The 15,723-nt window shown below is 44.3% G+C and overlaps 1 protein-coding gene across 7 annotated transcripts in view; it reads left to right on the top strand.

The window, feature by feature from the left end:
* The window catches only part of FGF18 (fibroblast growth factor 18), a 163,307-nt gene that overhangs the window by 29,152 nt on the left and 118,432 nt on the right, over positions 1 to 15,723 (top strand). Inside the window, exon 6 of one of the 7 annotated variants that reach the window (XM_080999360.1) lies at positions 10,428 to 10,589. The exons of 5 other annotated variants lie outside the window; for them this stretch is intronic. In XM_080999360.1, the coding sequence (XP_080855486.1) occupies positions 10,428 to 10,507 (80 nt within the window). In that variant the 3' untranslated portion in view covers positions 10,508 to 10,589. Of the gene's footprint in view, positions 1 to 6,694; positions 6,929 to 10,427; positions 10,590 to 15,723 lie in introns of those variants that run through there. One more of the 7 variants, XM_080999362.1, reaches the window with a different exon arrangement.

Below are 15,723 nucleotides of genomic sequence, written 5' to 3'. Positions count from 1 at the left end.
CATATGGGACAGTTGCATATTTCTGCATTGCATGGGGGGTTGGACTAGATGATCCTCAGAGGTCCCTTCCAACTGTACAAGTCTACAATTCTATTCCACTTACTTTTGATTCTGGCCTTCTGGCATGTGGCCCCTGACCGATTACCCTGAGGAAAAGTGGCCCTTGTCAGAAAAAGGTTTCCTGTCCCCAAGAACATAAGCAGAGCTCTGCTGGGTCAGAGCAAAGGCTCCTCTAATCCATTGTCCTGTTCTCACAGTGGTCAGCCCAATGCTGATTGGATGCAGGACCTCAGTAGCATCCTCTCCACCTGTGATTTGCGGCAACTGGTATTCAAAGGCATACTGTCTCCAACAAGGCAGGGTGAACATAGGCTAGTTAAGTCATTGAGAGCCTTAAGGGTAAAGGTAAAGGGACCCCTAACCGTTAAGTCCAGTCGCGGACGACTCTGGGGTTGCGGTGCTCATCTCGCTTTACTGGCCAAGGGAGCTGACGTTTGTCCGCAGACATTTTTTCTAGGTCATGTGGCCAGCATGACTAAGCTGCTCTTGGCGAAACCAGAGCTGCGCACGGAAACGCCGACTACCTTCCCACTGGAGTGGTACCTATTTATCTACTTGCGCTTTGATGTGCTTTTGAACTGTTAGGTTGGCAGGAGCAGGGACCGAGCAACGAGAGCTCACCCCATTGTGAGAATTCGAACTGCCGACCTTCTGATCTGCAAGCCCTAGGCCTTATCTTCCATGAAATTGGAACCTGTCCATCTTGTTAGCCATCACTATTATCTTCTGGGAGTGAATTCAAAGGCCTGGAAACAATGCCTTATGAGGAACGGCTAAGGGAGCTGGGCATGTTTAGCCTGGAGAAGAGGAGGCTAAGGGGTGATATGATAGCCATGTTCAAATATATAAAAGGATGTCACATAGAGGAGGGAGAAAGGTTGTTTTCTGCTGCTCCAGAGAAGCGGACACAGAGCAATGGATCCAAACTACAAGAAAGAAGATTCCACCTAAACATTAGGAAGAACTTCCTGACAGTAAGAGCTGTTTGACAGTGGAATTTGCTGCCAAGGAGTGTGGTGGAGTCTCCTTCTTTGGAGGTCTTTAAGCAGAGGCTTGACAACCATATGTCAGGAGTGCTCTGATGGTGTTTCCTGCTTGGCAGGGGGTTGGACTCGATGGCCCTTGTGGTTTCTTCCAACTCTATGATTCTATGATTCCATACTTTAAATATGTGCTGTGTAAAAAATTACATTCTTTTTGGCTGTGCTGAATCTCCCATCATTCAACTTCATTGGATAGTCTCAAGGGCTGCCCACTGTGGCCCATGCTAGCCACCTGAGGGAGAAAAACTGGCCACTGTGATCTCATGCTGATGTTGCCTATTTCACAGACTGGCCACTGTGTTCTCACACGGATGTGTCCAACCAGAAGGAGAGACACAGACCATTGTGATGTCATGCTGATGCTGAAGGAGAGAGAAACTGGCCAATGTACCAGCCCACAACTGCTGTTCACCTGAATAACAAGGAGACACTGCCTGGCACGCCAACACATTGCTCACCATGTTCATGAGAATTATGTCCTTTGCACCTTGGACCAAACTGGGGTTTCTTAACTTGCTTTTACTCTCCTGTTCCTGCATATTAGGTTCCCTTACCAGAGGTCTATAATAACAAGGTAATGAATCAACCGCATTTATTTGTACACAAAAGGTAAAAGGTAAAGGACCCAGCCAAAGTCCAGCCAAAGGCAACTATGGGGTTGTGGCGCTCATCTCGCTTTCAGGCCGAGGGAACCAGCGTTTGCCCACAGACGGCTTTTCTGGGCCATGTGGCCAGCAGGACTAAACCACTTCTGGCATGGCGTAACACCGTGACGGAAGCCAGAGTGCACGGAAATGTCATTTACCTTCCCGCCACAGCAGTACCTATTTATCTACTTGCGATGGTGTGCTTTCGAACTGCTAGGTTGGCAGGAGCTGGGACAGAGCAATGGGAGCTCACCCCATTGAGCAGATTTGAACTGCCGACCTTACGATCAGCAAGCCCAAGAGGCTCTGTGGTTTAGATCACAGAGCCACCCAAGTCCCTCACCCATGTTCTAATATTATGAGAGAGGGAGGAAAATGACTATCTATCCCCTTTCTCCTCACAGTTTATAATCTAATACAGTGGAACCTCGGTTTTCGAACGTCTCCGTTGACGAATGTTTTGGAACCCAAATGCCATAACCCAGAAGTAAATGCTTCCATTTTTGAACACGCCTCGGAGGTCGAACTTCTGAGGCGGCTTCTGTTTTGAGTTTCCCTATTGTATTGATGCTTACATATTGAGTCTTCGGTTTTGAACTTTTCGGAACTTGAATGGTTTTCTGGAACGGATTACATTTGAAACCCGAGGTTCCACCGTACACCTCTGTCATGTTCCCCAACCACTTACTCACCGTTTCCCTAAGCTGCCACAGTTGTAAGCTTTCCATGGGGGGGGGGGGCAGAGTTGCTCTAGCCCCCTGATCATTTTGGTTATCCCTTTTCCAACTCTACCCTGTCTTTTTGGAGATGTCTCTGGTTCGCTAGAAGCGGCTTAGTCATGCTGGCCACATGACCCGGAAGCTGTACGCCGGCTCCCTCGGCCAATAAAGCGAGATGAGGGCCGCAACCCCAGAGTCGGCCACGACTGGACCTAATGGTCAGGGGTCCCTTTACCTTACCTTTCCAGGGAAGCGTGGTTAATTGAATGGTGAAATGTCTACACAATCTTTTTTGTTAATTCCACAAAATCCCCGTTTGCAGTCACAGAAAGAGGAGGAATTGCACTGAGTCTTATAATGCAGTGAATTATAAGATGTCTCGTTACAAGCGCAGATGAGGAGCAAACCCAGTGCTTTAAGAATATTGGACAAGTCTCTTGCACTTTTGCTGGGACATCTGCTCAGCATTCCTTTTTTTATATATCAAGAAGGATTTATTCGGAGGACAGTTGCCTGCTGCAGGACTTGTTGCTCCTCCTGCTTGGAAGACTTAATTACAGAGTGCCAGATTTTAAACGCTAATGAGTGAAAACAGAAGGACAAGCTGAAAATAAGCCACAAACTACCACAACAAATTAAATGCTTTGGTAGTAGAGTTGGTTACCACATAGTAAATAATGGCTTATTTATTTATTTTAGCGCTCTTTCTCTCTCTCTCTAAGCAGAGCTGAGCCTGCCAAAGTGATATCATTTATAGAATTTTCCAATAAACAATCTGCATTTTAATGACCTGTGTTAAAATGACAGGATCGCAGTACAGTTTTGTAAAAGGATCTCAAGACTTCAAAGTATATTTCATCGTTTTGGGGTATGACTCAATAGAGACACTGAAGCTCATATGCCGTGTAACACATGGTGTGCAAGTATGTGAGGATTGCTGGACACTGGTCTGGCTCCCCGCAAAGCCTGGCATCCAAAATTTAGGCGCCTGATTTGCATAAGGGTCTATAAATTTGTGCACCAATGGACTGGGGCTCCAGATGTGAGATTTGCCCCTCCTGTTTCCAGGTGTGCACTGTGTGCAGAATGTGCACACAGACACAAACATTACAGTGGTGCCCCGCAAGACGAATGCCTCGCAAGACGGAAAACCCGCTAGACGAAAGGGTTTTCCGTTTTTGAGTTGCTTCGCAGGACGAATTTCCCTATGGGCTTGCTTTGCAAGACGAAAATGTCTTGCGAGTCTTGAGATTTTTTTTCCGCTCCTCCCCCCTTTATCTAAGCCGCTAAGCCTTTAATAGCCTTTCAGCAGCTAATCCGCTAAGCCGATAAACCTTTAATAGCCACTAAACCGCTAATAGCGCTAATCCGTTAAGCCGCTAATAGGGTTGCTTCGCAAGACGAAAAAACCGCTAGACGAAGACACTCGCGGAACGGATTAATTTCGTCTTGCGAGGCACCACTGTACTGTGCCTTTGCCAGCAGCATAGGGAGAAAGCCATTTAACAATAAATGGGCTAACTCTGAGAGCATTGTTCCATCAGGTGTGTTTTTTTGAGAGTATGTCAATAGGCATGGTAATATTTTCTCTCGTTGGATGAATCTGGCAGAAATTCACAAGAAGACAGCCAACAGGTGTTGCTATTATTATTGGGTGATAATGAAGTAGATCATATTCAGATTAGACCCATTGAAATCAATGGACTTACTTTTAGTGAGTAACATCTTTGGGCATCATCTACAAAAAACTTGGTATAGATTCAGTAACATTTACTTTTTTTTATAAGATATTTATTGAAATTTTCAAAGTGTTACAAAGTAAAATAAAAGCAGAAGAAAATACAAAATAAAAATAGTTAACAAAGTAGAAAAGGAAAAAAAACAAACCCCTTCCAACCATACGAATACAAATTCAAAAATAAGAAAAAGAGACAGAAAAAAAATACAAAAATACACCACAGACAATTAAAAACATTTAAAAACAAATTCATTTTTCTCGAATCCTCAACTGTCATTACCTTCTTTCTTTGACCTCCTCCTCCTCCCTTTCTTTGTATCCTAGTTATTAATTATCCCAGCAAATCCTTTCCATATATCATAATATTCTGTCATTACATTACCCTAAACTGTTTTAATCTTACCTTTCTATAAGAAAATAAACCTTAAAGCTTAAGACTTAAATCTTATCCTTACCAACTTCTCATAACCATAATATTCTTTCATAATTCTTTAAACATCTTTACTAAAGCCGAGTAATTTCATTCCAACATTTTTCTAACATTCATCAATTTTATAAAACAGTTCTAATGGTAGAAAAAAGAAATACAAACAGATCCAATCTTCATCCAACGTCCCTTCCCCCTGGTTCCGGGTTTTGTCAGTCCTTATTATCCCATCGATCTAGCCCATTAACCTGGTAACCTTATATCCGAGGCCCTTATATCAGCCCCTTTTCCATATTCAGCACTGAATTCTATGTGGTATTTAAAAGCATGTTTCAAAGACCCTCCAAAATTAAGAGCCCCCACAATCCCAAACATCTCACGGCCCATTGCCAGATTTGAAAAGTCCAAACATCCCAGCATAGGGGGGTCAATCCAGCCCCCATTTCCAAGCCAAACCAAACTTTTTCTTTCCAAATCTGGCTTTTTCCAAGTTCATTTGTCAAATCCGAAAACTCATATTCCTGTTCGGCCTGTTCTGTCAGGACACACTCCTGATTTAATTCCTGGGTGGGCTCCACATATTTTCCCACTGTCTGTTCAAAATTTCCCACTGCCTGTTCAAAATTTCTAGTCGAAGTCGCAATCAAATTCACCTTCTCATGTAACTGTTCTAGTAGGGCATTTGTTTTATAGAAAGCACACAACAAAGCTTCTGAATACATTGTCCTGCAAGGTCAAATGCCTATTCCCACGATTGTAATCTGTAACAGCTGCCGGCTCCCTGGAGTTGGTTACAGTTTCACAGTCTCCCTCTAGGGGGAAAACTTCTATTTGTTCTTGCAACAAAGTTTCCCTTTTTGAGATACTTTGTCAATATTTATTCCTTTAAAATGCGGAGGGGAACACTGGAATCACTATGTTTCTCTTCTTTTAGCTATCTGTCAAAAACGTTTGTGTCTGGTCAATGAACTTCAAACGTCAGTCCTGACACCCTGCTCCAGGATCAGGACGGAGGAAAGTTGCTTTACTTTAAACTCACTTTAAACAGTCTGAAAAAGATCCCCCTTCTTCTCCTGCTGTCGAAGGGGGGTTCCACAATTTTAAATGATGAAATCCAATCCTTTAAAGGCGATTTTCTGAGCTCTAGTTTACGTTGTCTTTGCTTTATTCTGTCTACAAAAGAACGGAAGGCTGACTTCCTGTTTAGACCTTCCCGTTCCGTACCAAATTAAAATAGATTTTTAAGATCCAATTCCTTTCTGCTCACAAGTCCCCATTTAATGTCCAGTTGTTCAAAGTCTAAGTACTCACGGGTGCTTATTTTAGAGTCCAAATTGTCCCAGGAAAAAGGCAGCGCTCGCCGGCAACGGCTATGCGGCTTCGCTCCACGGAAATAGCAGTTGACTCACAGCACCGCGCCACTTCCCCCTCTTCACTTCGGAGCCCGTTAGTGGGTTCCTTAGCGAGTTGGGGGGGGCGCTAAAGGTGCCCGCCGAGTCCCATGGTCACAGGCTTCATCCGCCTGTGATTTTTAAAAGGGTCCCCGCTTCGCCGTAGCGGAGAAGACCCGTTTCCCGTGGAGCTAGTCCCTCCGGTTCAGAGGGAGTCCGCCATTGCCGATGGCGCCACCCCGGAAGTCTAGATTCAGTAACATTTACAGTGGTACCTCAGGTGACATACACTTCAGGTTACATACGCTTCAGGTTACAGACTCCGCTAACCCAGAAATAGTGCTTCAGGTGAAGAACTTTGCTTCAGGATGAGAACAGAAATTGTGCTCCGGCGGCGCGGCAGCAGCAGGAGGCCCCATTAGCTAAAGTGGTGCTTCAGGTTAAGAACAGTTTCAGGTTAAGAACGGACGTCCGGAACGAATTAAGTACTTAACCCGAGGTACCACTGTACTGTTCAGAACACCATGCCAGAGATACAGTGTTTATTGCAATTATATCTATGCACGATAAGACTATGCTATGAACGGAAGAGACAAGAGGTTTGTCATAGAAATAGTCTATGAAATGATGCGTCTCTCTCTCTCTCTCTCTTTTTGAAAAAACGTGTAGGACTGCCTTCCTAAAATTAATGCACAAAGCGGCTATAGACTGAGACATGACCACATCATTGTCTAGCAGTGGTTGCCTTGAGCCAATCTAAAAATAAACATTTCATAGCAAACCTTTCGAAGGCTGCAAACATCATCGTGGCCGAGCTCAGGAAAACTGCACCTCCAATTGTTCAGTCAAAACACGGGATAAGCGTGAAACAGAAAAGTGAACGAGTCTGGCACACTTGTGGGAAGGGAGAACGTCTAACAATGTTTGTGTTAAAGAGTGTGCATTGCTTTTGAGTCACTCAGTTAATTTGTATGGCAATGTTTGGGTTACCAAGGTTTGGTAAAAATACTGTGCATGTCACCTTCTTTTGTTTATTGGCTTAAATTTTTTTATACAGACAGCAAAACGAAAAAGCCTAAATTAACATTGCCTTCTACTGATAAGAAATAATAATAACTATTACAATAATGAAAATACTAAAAGTACATTGACTTCCCCTTTTAAACTTCTGTTCTGGTTACAATATATCACTATTCTATAAGAATCTATTATATCCTTTGCTGTTCCAGATATTATTTTATTTCCCAATTTCGACCTAACCCTCCTCTCCTCCCCACTGCTTCCCTTCACCTGTGTGAGATCTTCCCATCATTATATTTTTGCTTTGATAAAACAGAGCAACATGAAAACTGTTAAATTACAATTACTTCTTTTGTCCTTACACGCTTAACAATTGCCTATTAAGAGTTCTGCTTTAACACCATATTTCTTCATATATTCCCCTATGCATTCCCAGTCTGTATAGAATTTTTGATTGGAGCAACCGCTGATTAATGCATGCCACTTCTTAAGGAAAGGGAGCTGAACTCAAACCTAGCTAGTCAAAGGCTCCTCGTCCCCCCCCCTTTTAAAAAAGTGTTGCTTTGTTGTTGCTGGGGAGCCTCCGACACCCTGCCTCCCCCCCTTTTGCCTTCAAGGAGGCTGGCTAGCTTAAAGGCAGCGGATCCCTGCTTTCAGGTCGAACTTATCTTGCGCTGCACTCCACTAAACCCAATGTGAGACTCACACGTTGATTAGCAGCCGCAACAAAGGCCTATTGTACGCTCATTTCTTCTGCTGTAAACACATGCATGCAAGATTTGGTCATGTTTCCTAGCTGACCAGGTGCAGCCAGAATGCCTGCATGGTCCCAGCCTACCTGACGTCCCCCTCCCTCCCGACATGTGCAGGAGACCCGATATCTAAAGAAATTACAGACTGTCTGAGGCTGCCAAACGACTTCCTTATTGGCATTCAATGGCATCACCTTAGGATGGAGAGTAGCATAAAAGCGAAGAGGAAGGGCTGAGCTTAGGCTGTCATGGTCTGGGTATTTTCTTTGTGATAGTTCCTTCCAGTGATCAGAGTCTGGGTGGAGGTGGGGGGGCATACCTTTCTTCCTTGTCCAGGAAGGAGGCTCCCAATTTTCAGGGCTCCAGAGGCAAATCCCACTTTTTCTTCTATTATGTGAGCAGTATTCCGCCCCGCCTTCCACACACATTTCAAAAAAGAAAGTTCTTTTGCCACTGCTGCACGTTGCCTCTTTAAACATTTTACAATGCAAATCTCAGACACGTTCCATGTCTAGGAATATGAAATTAACCTGAGGGGAGAAAAATCTGTGAATCAGACAGGGAAGAGAAACCAAATCAATGCACTTTCCCACTTCTCAAAAAAACAAATTTTGGTGCGGAGAATTTTTGCAGGATTTGACACATTTCATGGGGATTTGGAATAGTCGTGAAAATGCAGAGCTTTTGCAGGCATTAATCCACAGCAGTTTCATATGCTGGGCGAGAGATCAATGTTTATGGACTCACGCCCTCCCCCCCCCCCCCGTTTTGAACCATTACATCTGAGGATCTTTCGCATTTGCTCACAGAAATAACTGATTAAAAAACTTAGAGATGTAACCAATGAGCCTTGAGGCACCTTGAAGACTTTATTTATTTTTTAACCACAGCACAAACTTGTGTGGACTACAGACATTTTCACCAGATTCATTGATTTTGAAAGGTGTTTTAAAAATATCACAATGATTTCGCCTGAAAAAGTTTTGACTAATTTCAATGGGTCTACTCTGAGCAACAGTTGAATACCACCCCAGTGTTTCCTGGCCAGCTTGCAATAAATAAATAGGGTAAAGGTAAAGGTTAAAGGGACCCCTGACCATTAGGTCCAGTCGTGGCCGACTCTGGGGTTGCGGCGCTCATCTTGCTTTATTGGCCGAGGGAGCCGGTGTACAGCTTCCGGGTCATGTGGCCAGCATGGGTCATGTGGCCAGCTTCTGGCAAACCAGAGCAGCGCACGGAAACGCCGTTTACCTTCCCGCCGGAGTGGTACCTATTTATCTACTTGCACTTTGACGTGCTTTCGAACTGCTAGGTTGGCAGGAGCAGGGACCGGGCAACAGGAGCTCACCCCGTCGCAGGGATTCGAATCGCCAACCTTCTGATCGGCAAGTCCTAGGCTCTGTGGTTTAACCCACAGCGCTACCTGCATCCCTAATAAATTGGGGAGAGGATTCAGCAGATGAATCCCATCAATGGAAGCCCTGTGCGAGGAGGACTTCTGCTATGAGATAATTTTGTCTGGCAAGCTGAAATATTTGCCCTGATAAAACGAACGCCTTAGAATGCTGTTGAATTCCTCCCATAATATATATGATACATATGGAGTATATGATACATATGTTCATGTGTGTGTGTGAAAAGTATGTAAATCTAAGTGGCCTGAGCAAAAGACTCCATTCTCTCGAGTGAAAAAGGGGGCACTGTGTTTCAAACTTCATTGGCAGCCTGTGTGTTATGTACTGAAGTTCTCACCCTGGGCCAGCAGGGGGATACTGTGGATAGTTTTCACTCAGGTCCACATATGCAAATAAGGAATTGAAAATGACTTTCAGTGATTGGATAGCTACAGAAAGTTGTTACTGTTGCGTTGTACTGGAGCTCTATATAAGCAGGTTGGCTGAACCTTTCAGCCCAGTTCTGTTCTGGGCCTGTGAATAACCAGAGCTGTTTGAAGAATTGTTGTGTCGTCTGATATGTTCACCCACAACTTAACACTGTGCAAGGCCAAAATTATGTGCTCCCACCTCTCGCCTTCCATTTTGCTCAATTCACTATGTCCAAGGTTGTGATGCTCTATGACGCCCCCCCTAGGCTCAGTGCTGCCCAGTGCGGCAGAACTGGTCATGCTGCTGCAAATCCACCTCTGTCTATAGGCAAATCTTTGTGCTCTGTGCTGGGGGCTGGTGCCCACTGGTAGGGTGGAAGACCAAAAGTGGGTGGAGCCAGAGCTAATTGACAGGCAGAGCCCCGCCCCTTGAAGTGGGAGTAAATCAGAAGACAGGCAGGTTGCGGCTGGCTGAGGTCAGAGTGAGGTTGGGAAGGGCAGTGTCCCATTTGCCCCAATGGACCAGCCTCCACTCTTCCTGCTTATAGACCTGCTCCACCACCATTGCTCGGGTAGCTCAATTGGTAGAGCACAAGACTTTTAATCTCAGGGCTGTGGGTTCGAGCCCTGAATTGGGCAAATAGATTCCCTCTGAAATATGCTCAGAGTCGAGAGTGGATTTCATGCTCTTTATTCAGCTCATAGTGGTGAGGAGGAATGGAAGTTCCCCCACAATATCTGCTTTATATACATTATTTACACAATGGGCTGCATGTGATTGACTAATTCTGGGATTCTCCTGTAGGCCAATCAGGTTGCGGATTCACTTCCACCTGGAGCTGGATTGGGTGGCTCCTGCGGACCAATCAGACTGCTGCATTCTGAATCCTGTTGTTCTAGGACCAATCAGACTGCTGCATTTTGGATCCTATTGTTCTAGGACCAATCAGACTGCTGCATTTTGGATCCTATTCAACTCAGTACATAACACCCTCATTGCAGAGTGTTGGATTTTTTTTGACCCTTCTGGATCTTTCCATCTCCATGATTCTATGAAGCATTGAAAATGTGGTGGTTCTAGTCCTGAAAGGAATTGCTGGATCAATGAGGGTGTTTTCTCCCAATGCTTTTATGCTGATGATCTGCAGTGTTTTCCAGTGGGGAATATGCTACCAATCTGATGGCAGCACGGCAACAAAGTGCTTTAGATTATTTTACTTGCTGGCGTGGCGTGTAATGGTATTAAATGAGCATCTCCAGGTAAACCATGAATAATGAATTATACGTTGAAAATCCTTATCAATAAATAATTATTACAGTAACAGTAATATGTGCCAGGCATCTGTACTGGCAGGCTATATGGCATGGTTCAGCTGAATAAACTGAGGGAGGGGACATGGCCTATCGACAGAACACATCCTTTGTTTACTAAAGGTCCCTGGGACCTCAGGTGACAGGATCAGGAAAAGCGACGCAGGATCCTGTTGTTTTCTTTCTTCACAGTTTGGGGCTGCCTGGAGCAGCTTGGTGGTTGCTGCACTCCTTGAAATGATTTGCATAAGAAGCATTTTGAAAATGCCACTGGCTCTTGGGTATAGCTGTCAACTTTCGGATTTGAAAATAAGGGATCAGCAGCCTCGACAATAAGGGATCAGCAACCTCACCTGTCCCGGGGACAGTCTACGGGATATCTAACAATCCGGGATAGCAGCGGGAAACGGCACTGAAATAAGGGAATTTCCTGCAAAAAAAGGGAAGGTTGACAGCTATGCTCTTGGGTAAATGAATAGAGAGAAAAAATGGCTCCCCCTTCGTACCTATGAGGGCAGCCATCTTATTTTCCCATACAGTGTCCCTGTAAAGCACATGAGGTAAAAAAGAATGGCTGACCCCATAATCCTTTCCTCATATAGGCTATTGAGCTCTGAGCCTCCAGGTTGCTTTCTTGAAAGAGATATAAATATATATTCTGACCTTTTTGTTCTGCGTTGTGTCCAATGCCGTGTTTGTTATACTCTCGGCTGTTGTGAAGGGCTGACGAAGGCTTTGACCCAGCCACAGGTGTTACAGACTAGTATCCTTTTAGCTCTACTTAACTACTCGGAAGGGTTCCTGCGCCATAGTAACAGTGTGGAATGTTTTCGATATTGTAAGTTTGGATGGATTAGGGCTGCGCTAAACCTGTTCCCTCAGAGGCTAGAGAGAGTTGAAAGCGTCGCCAGACAGCCATGGTCACCACAGCTCACTGATTTTGGGGGACTGGAAAGCCCTGCTATAACATCCCATAATATAAGGCACCACTGGGACAGATGGCCCCGTAGAAAGGGTGAATATGTGTTGGTTGCAAGGGTAAAAAAATAGATATAAAAGGAGAATTCCTGGATGGCAAGATCCAAGTTAGGGTCAACGATTCTTTGGTGAGAGAACCTCAGCAAATATTTTGAATCACAAAACGTGCAGCAAGGCATAGTGTGGAAATACAGGCTGTTAGACCTTTAACATATGTCCTTCTAAGCTCGTTCCAAAGTTTCCCTCTTCTGCTAGTACAGTGGGAGCTTGGTTTCTGAACTTAATCCGTTCCGGAAGTCCGTTCTTAAACTGAGGCTCACTTTCCCTAATGAGGCCTCCCGCCGCCGGTGCCCTTCCACTGTTCGGATTCCGTTCTTATACCAAGGTAAAGTTCTCAAATCGGGACACTATTTCTGGTCTTGCGGAGTTTGTAAACCGAATTGTTCTTAAACTGGACTGTTCTTAAACCGAGGTACCACTGTATAGAAAAGGACTACATCTTTGGTATGTTAAAAATGGTTTGCTTACAAACTCTCTAAAGGTCTGATTCATGTGCATTTCCATACAACATTCAGAAAATGTTGCATAGTCAGTAAAACTTGTCTTAGTTACAGTGATGAAAATTCCTAAATTACTGGTGTAGGAACTAAAGAAAGGCTTGTTAGAGCCATGTGGTTTGAGCTTGGAGCAACCATCTCAAACTTCTTTATAGGCTGAGCATCTCAGGTAGACTGAAAGAGAACAAGAGGCCTGATTATTCAGTTCCTCCCAAGGTGAGGTAAGCTTGACAGGACAGCTTACTCCTATGGTATTAACCCCTTCATGCATTAATTAGACTTAAGCGTGTTGTTTATCCCACATGTAGGGAAATCTGAGAGATTTTAAAAATTCAAAAGAAATAGACGAAGGTTCCTTGCCATGATCTAGTAAGTCCACTCCCAATATTGCACCAAACTACCCATTCTGAAATAAAGGTTGGCTAAGTATTATAGCTGTGTTGATTTGAGTGTTAGATTAACCAACCATAGCTTTAATTGGCAGGGTGCACATTTTAATTGGCAGAGGCAAAAAATATTTATTTATTTAGAAAATTTATAAACCACCTGCTCAAAAAAATAAATAAAAAATGCCGTATAGTCTCCAAGCTGAATTATAAATATGACTAAAATGCACAAAAGAAATTAAAAGCAAATATGCACAAAGCTGTCACTGAAAACAAAATGAAAGCATTTAAAACGAATGTAACTAAGAGGATTGCTGAAAGAGAAAAGTCTAAGTAGGAATCTTAGACAGCATAGGAAGGCATCTGCGTAATTGGTGAAGACCCTACTGGTTTAGGGATTTTCCTCCCAGTGATGGTGTTTTACTTAAAAAATAAAAGGAAAAAAAATGGGAAGGAGACGCACAGCCACCATTAATACAACCTAATTGTTATTACTATTGAATTGGATGGATCCAGGCGTAGTCATATATGGAGCAGAAGACCCATTGAAATCAATGGGATGCATGCTAGGCATGCTTTCAGCGGATCTATTCTGACCGTAGCTGCAAAGTATTCCCATCTATAAGCTAATATACTGCTCAGCAACTATTCCTACTAATGATAGTATTGCTAGGATATTAGTTAAAATGAAAGCGACAATGAATAGATCAATAAATTGCACAAGCCACGAGCATTCAGATTTTATTCCGGTGAATATTCACATGCATTCCTAAAAAGTATGTAAAAATGTATTGTGTTAATCCTGATAGGATATGGATGTACCTCACTTTTGTTTCGGTGTGAATTGAGAAGTTAAGGCGCTGTGATTGTTTTCTGTTCACTATATTGCAACTTGAAGTTTCATCAGCTACCGTATTTTTCGCTCTATAAGACGCACCAGACCACAAGACGCACCTAGTTTTTGGAGGAGGAAAACAAGAAAAAAAGTATTCTGAATCTCAGAAGCCAGAACAGCAAGAGGGATCGCTGCGCAGTGAAAGCAGCAATCCCTCTTGCTGTTCTGGCTTCAGGGATAGTTGCACAGCCTGCATTCGCTCCATAAGACGCACACACATTTCCCCTTACTTTTTAGGAGGGAAAAAGTGAGTCTTATAGAGCAAAAAATATGGTATATATAACAGCACTGTCAAACGCTGACTGTGCCTGTATCCATATCTGGGTACAGCTGGGATTGCTGGCTCCACAGTACTGAAATCTTGCATCTTAAATCACTGGTGCAATCAAGGAGATAACAGGATATGGAATTCCATTAGTTCCAATAACTGTCCTGTCAGTTGTCATAAAGGAAAATTTAATTATGTGGTCTAGGACTCTTTAAAAAATGAAACAGCTGGTAAAACAGATATAGCTGCTAAATGGGAAAGCAAGGATAAGCCAGCTTTCTGTGACAGATATAAAAGAAAATAGCAGATTGCATCAGTGAGCTAGTTAACAAATTTCATTAGGTGTTATGCTTGAATTTGTGCTTTGCTGCATAAGATACAGAACTGTCTTTGGGTGGCCTTAATCGCCGGGTGCAACGTTGTACAGTATTGTGTGCTACAGAGGACAATTTAGTATTGATCCTCTATAAAGTAAATTATGATTAATGTAGTACCGGTTTATTACCCTGTGGTCATGACCTTACTTCGATTGGCTAGACTTCCTTCTAGGTGAGATCAGAATAATAAACAGCCTCACTGCAATCAATAGATTGATAAACCCGATATTCTACATGTTGGTGCAATGGCTTGCCCTTACGCCCGGTATAGTTTGACGTGTTGAGGCATAAGATGTGAACTGGAGCAGTTGAAGGAGCGGAAGAAAGCACTCTAGCTGCATTAGTTGGGACCAGAAGGATAGGAAATCTGGGTTCCTGTCTTTTCCCTCATTTTGTCAGCAGAGGGAATTTTGAACAGTGCAGCACCCCCCTGTATGCTGTGTCTGTTCAAATGTCCTCATCCAAAGGAAAAGGAGCCCTTGCCTTCAGTGGCGTATTGTGTATTTCTGGTGCCCGGGGCAAGGCAAGAATTGCTCCCCTTAACCTCATTGCGGGCATTGCATGGGAGGCAACAGGCAGACTTTGCTCGCTGTGACCCTGTGGTGGCTGTTCCTCATGGAGGTTGCCTGGCAGTCCCTCTTAGCATGACAAACTCCCTGTGGCAGCAGAGATGGCGCTCCTTGGCAGCGTCCCAGCAGCGCCGGAGTCACAGTTTCAGCAGGAGAACAGGCCGAGGTTCCAAGTGCACCCCTTTCCTTGGCTGGGACGGATGCCTTGGGGGAAGACTGGCATGGGCTGGGGAGAGTCTGGGCTGCAGCCGGCGGGAGTTCTGTCCAGGAGGGGGCATCCCTTTGCTGGCCGTGAGAAGAAGGAGGTGCCGCCACAGCCCTGAAGGCCCAGCCCGGGCACAGCTCAACTTCCTGTACTCCAGAAGGCGGCAGCCACACGGTCTCAGCAGGTGGGCCCTCGAAAATGGGATGTCCTGGGCAGATGATGGGTATGTGCCATGGACCCCTGGGTGGGTTACGTGGACTCCCTGGGGGTCTGCAGACCACCAGTCAGAAACGCCTGGGGATCTCTAGAAGATTGCTCAGATGGAAATGTAGCCCTTGTGTTCCCTACATTCTCTAGAGGGGCACTTCTTACTTCACATTTGCAGAATCATAGAATTGTAGAGTTGGAAGGGACCCTGAGGGTTATCTAGTCAAACCTTAGCTGTCAACTTACAGATTTGAAAATAAGGGACCAGCAGCCTCAAAAATAAGGGATCAGCAGCCAAAATAAGGGATTTTCCAAGCACAGGTATGTTCAACTTCTGAGCTCCTCCGA

The sequence above is a fragment of the Podarcis pityusensis genome (genome assembly GCF_964106645.2).
Source record: "Podarcis pityusensis genome assembly, chromosome: 3".
In the NCBI taxonomy this organism is placed as follows: Eukaryota; Metazoa; Chordata; class Lepidosauria; order Squamata; family Lacertidae; genus Podarcis; species Podarcis pityusensis.
The sequence above is the reverse complement of the archived record's forward strand: the minus strand, read 5'-3'. Positions and strand labels throughout refer to the sequence as shown.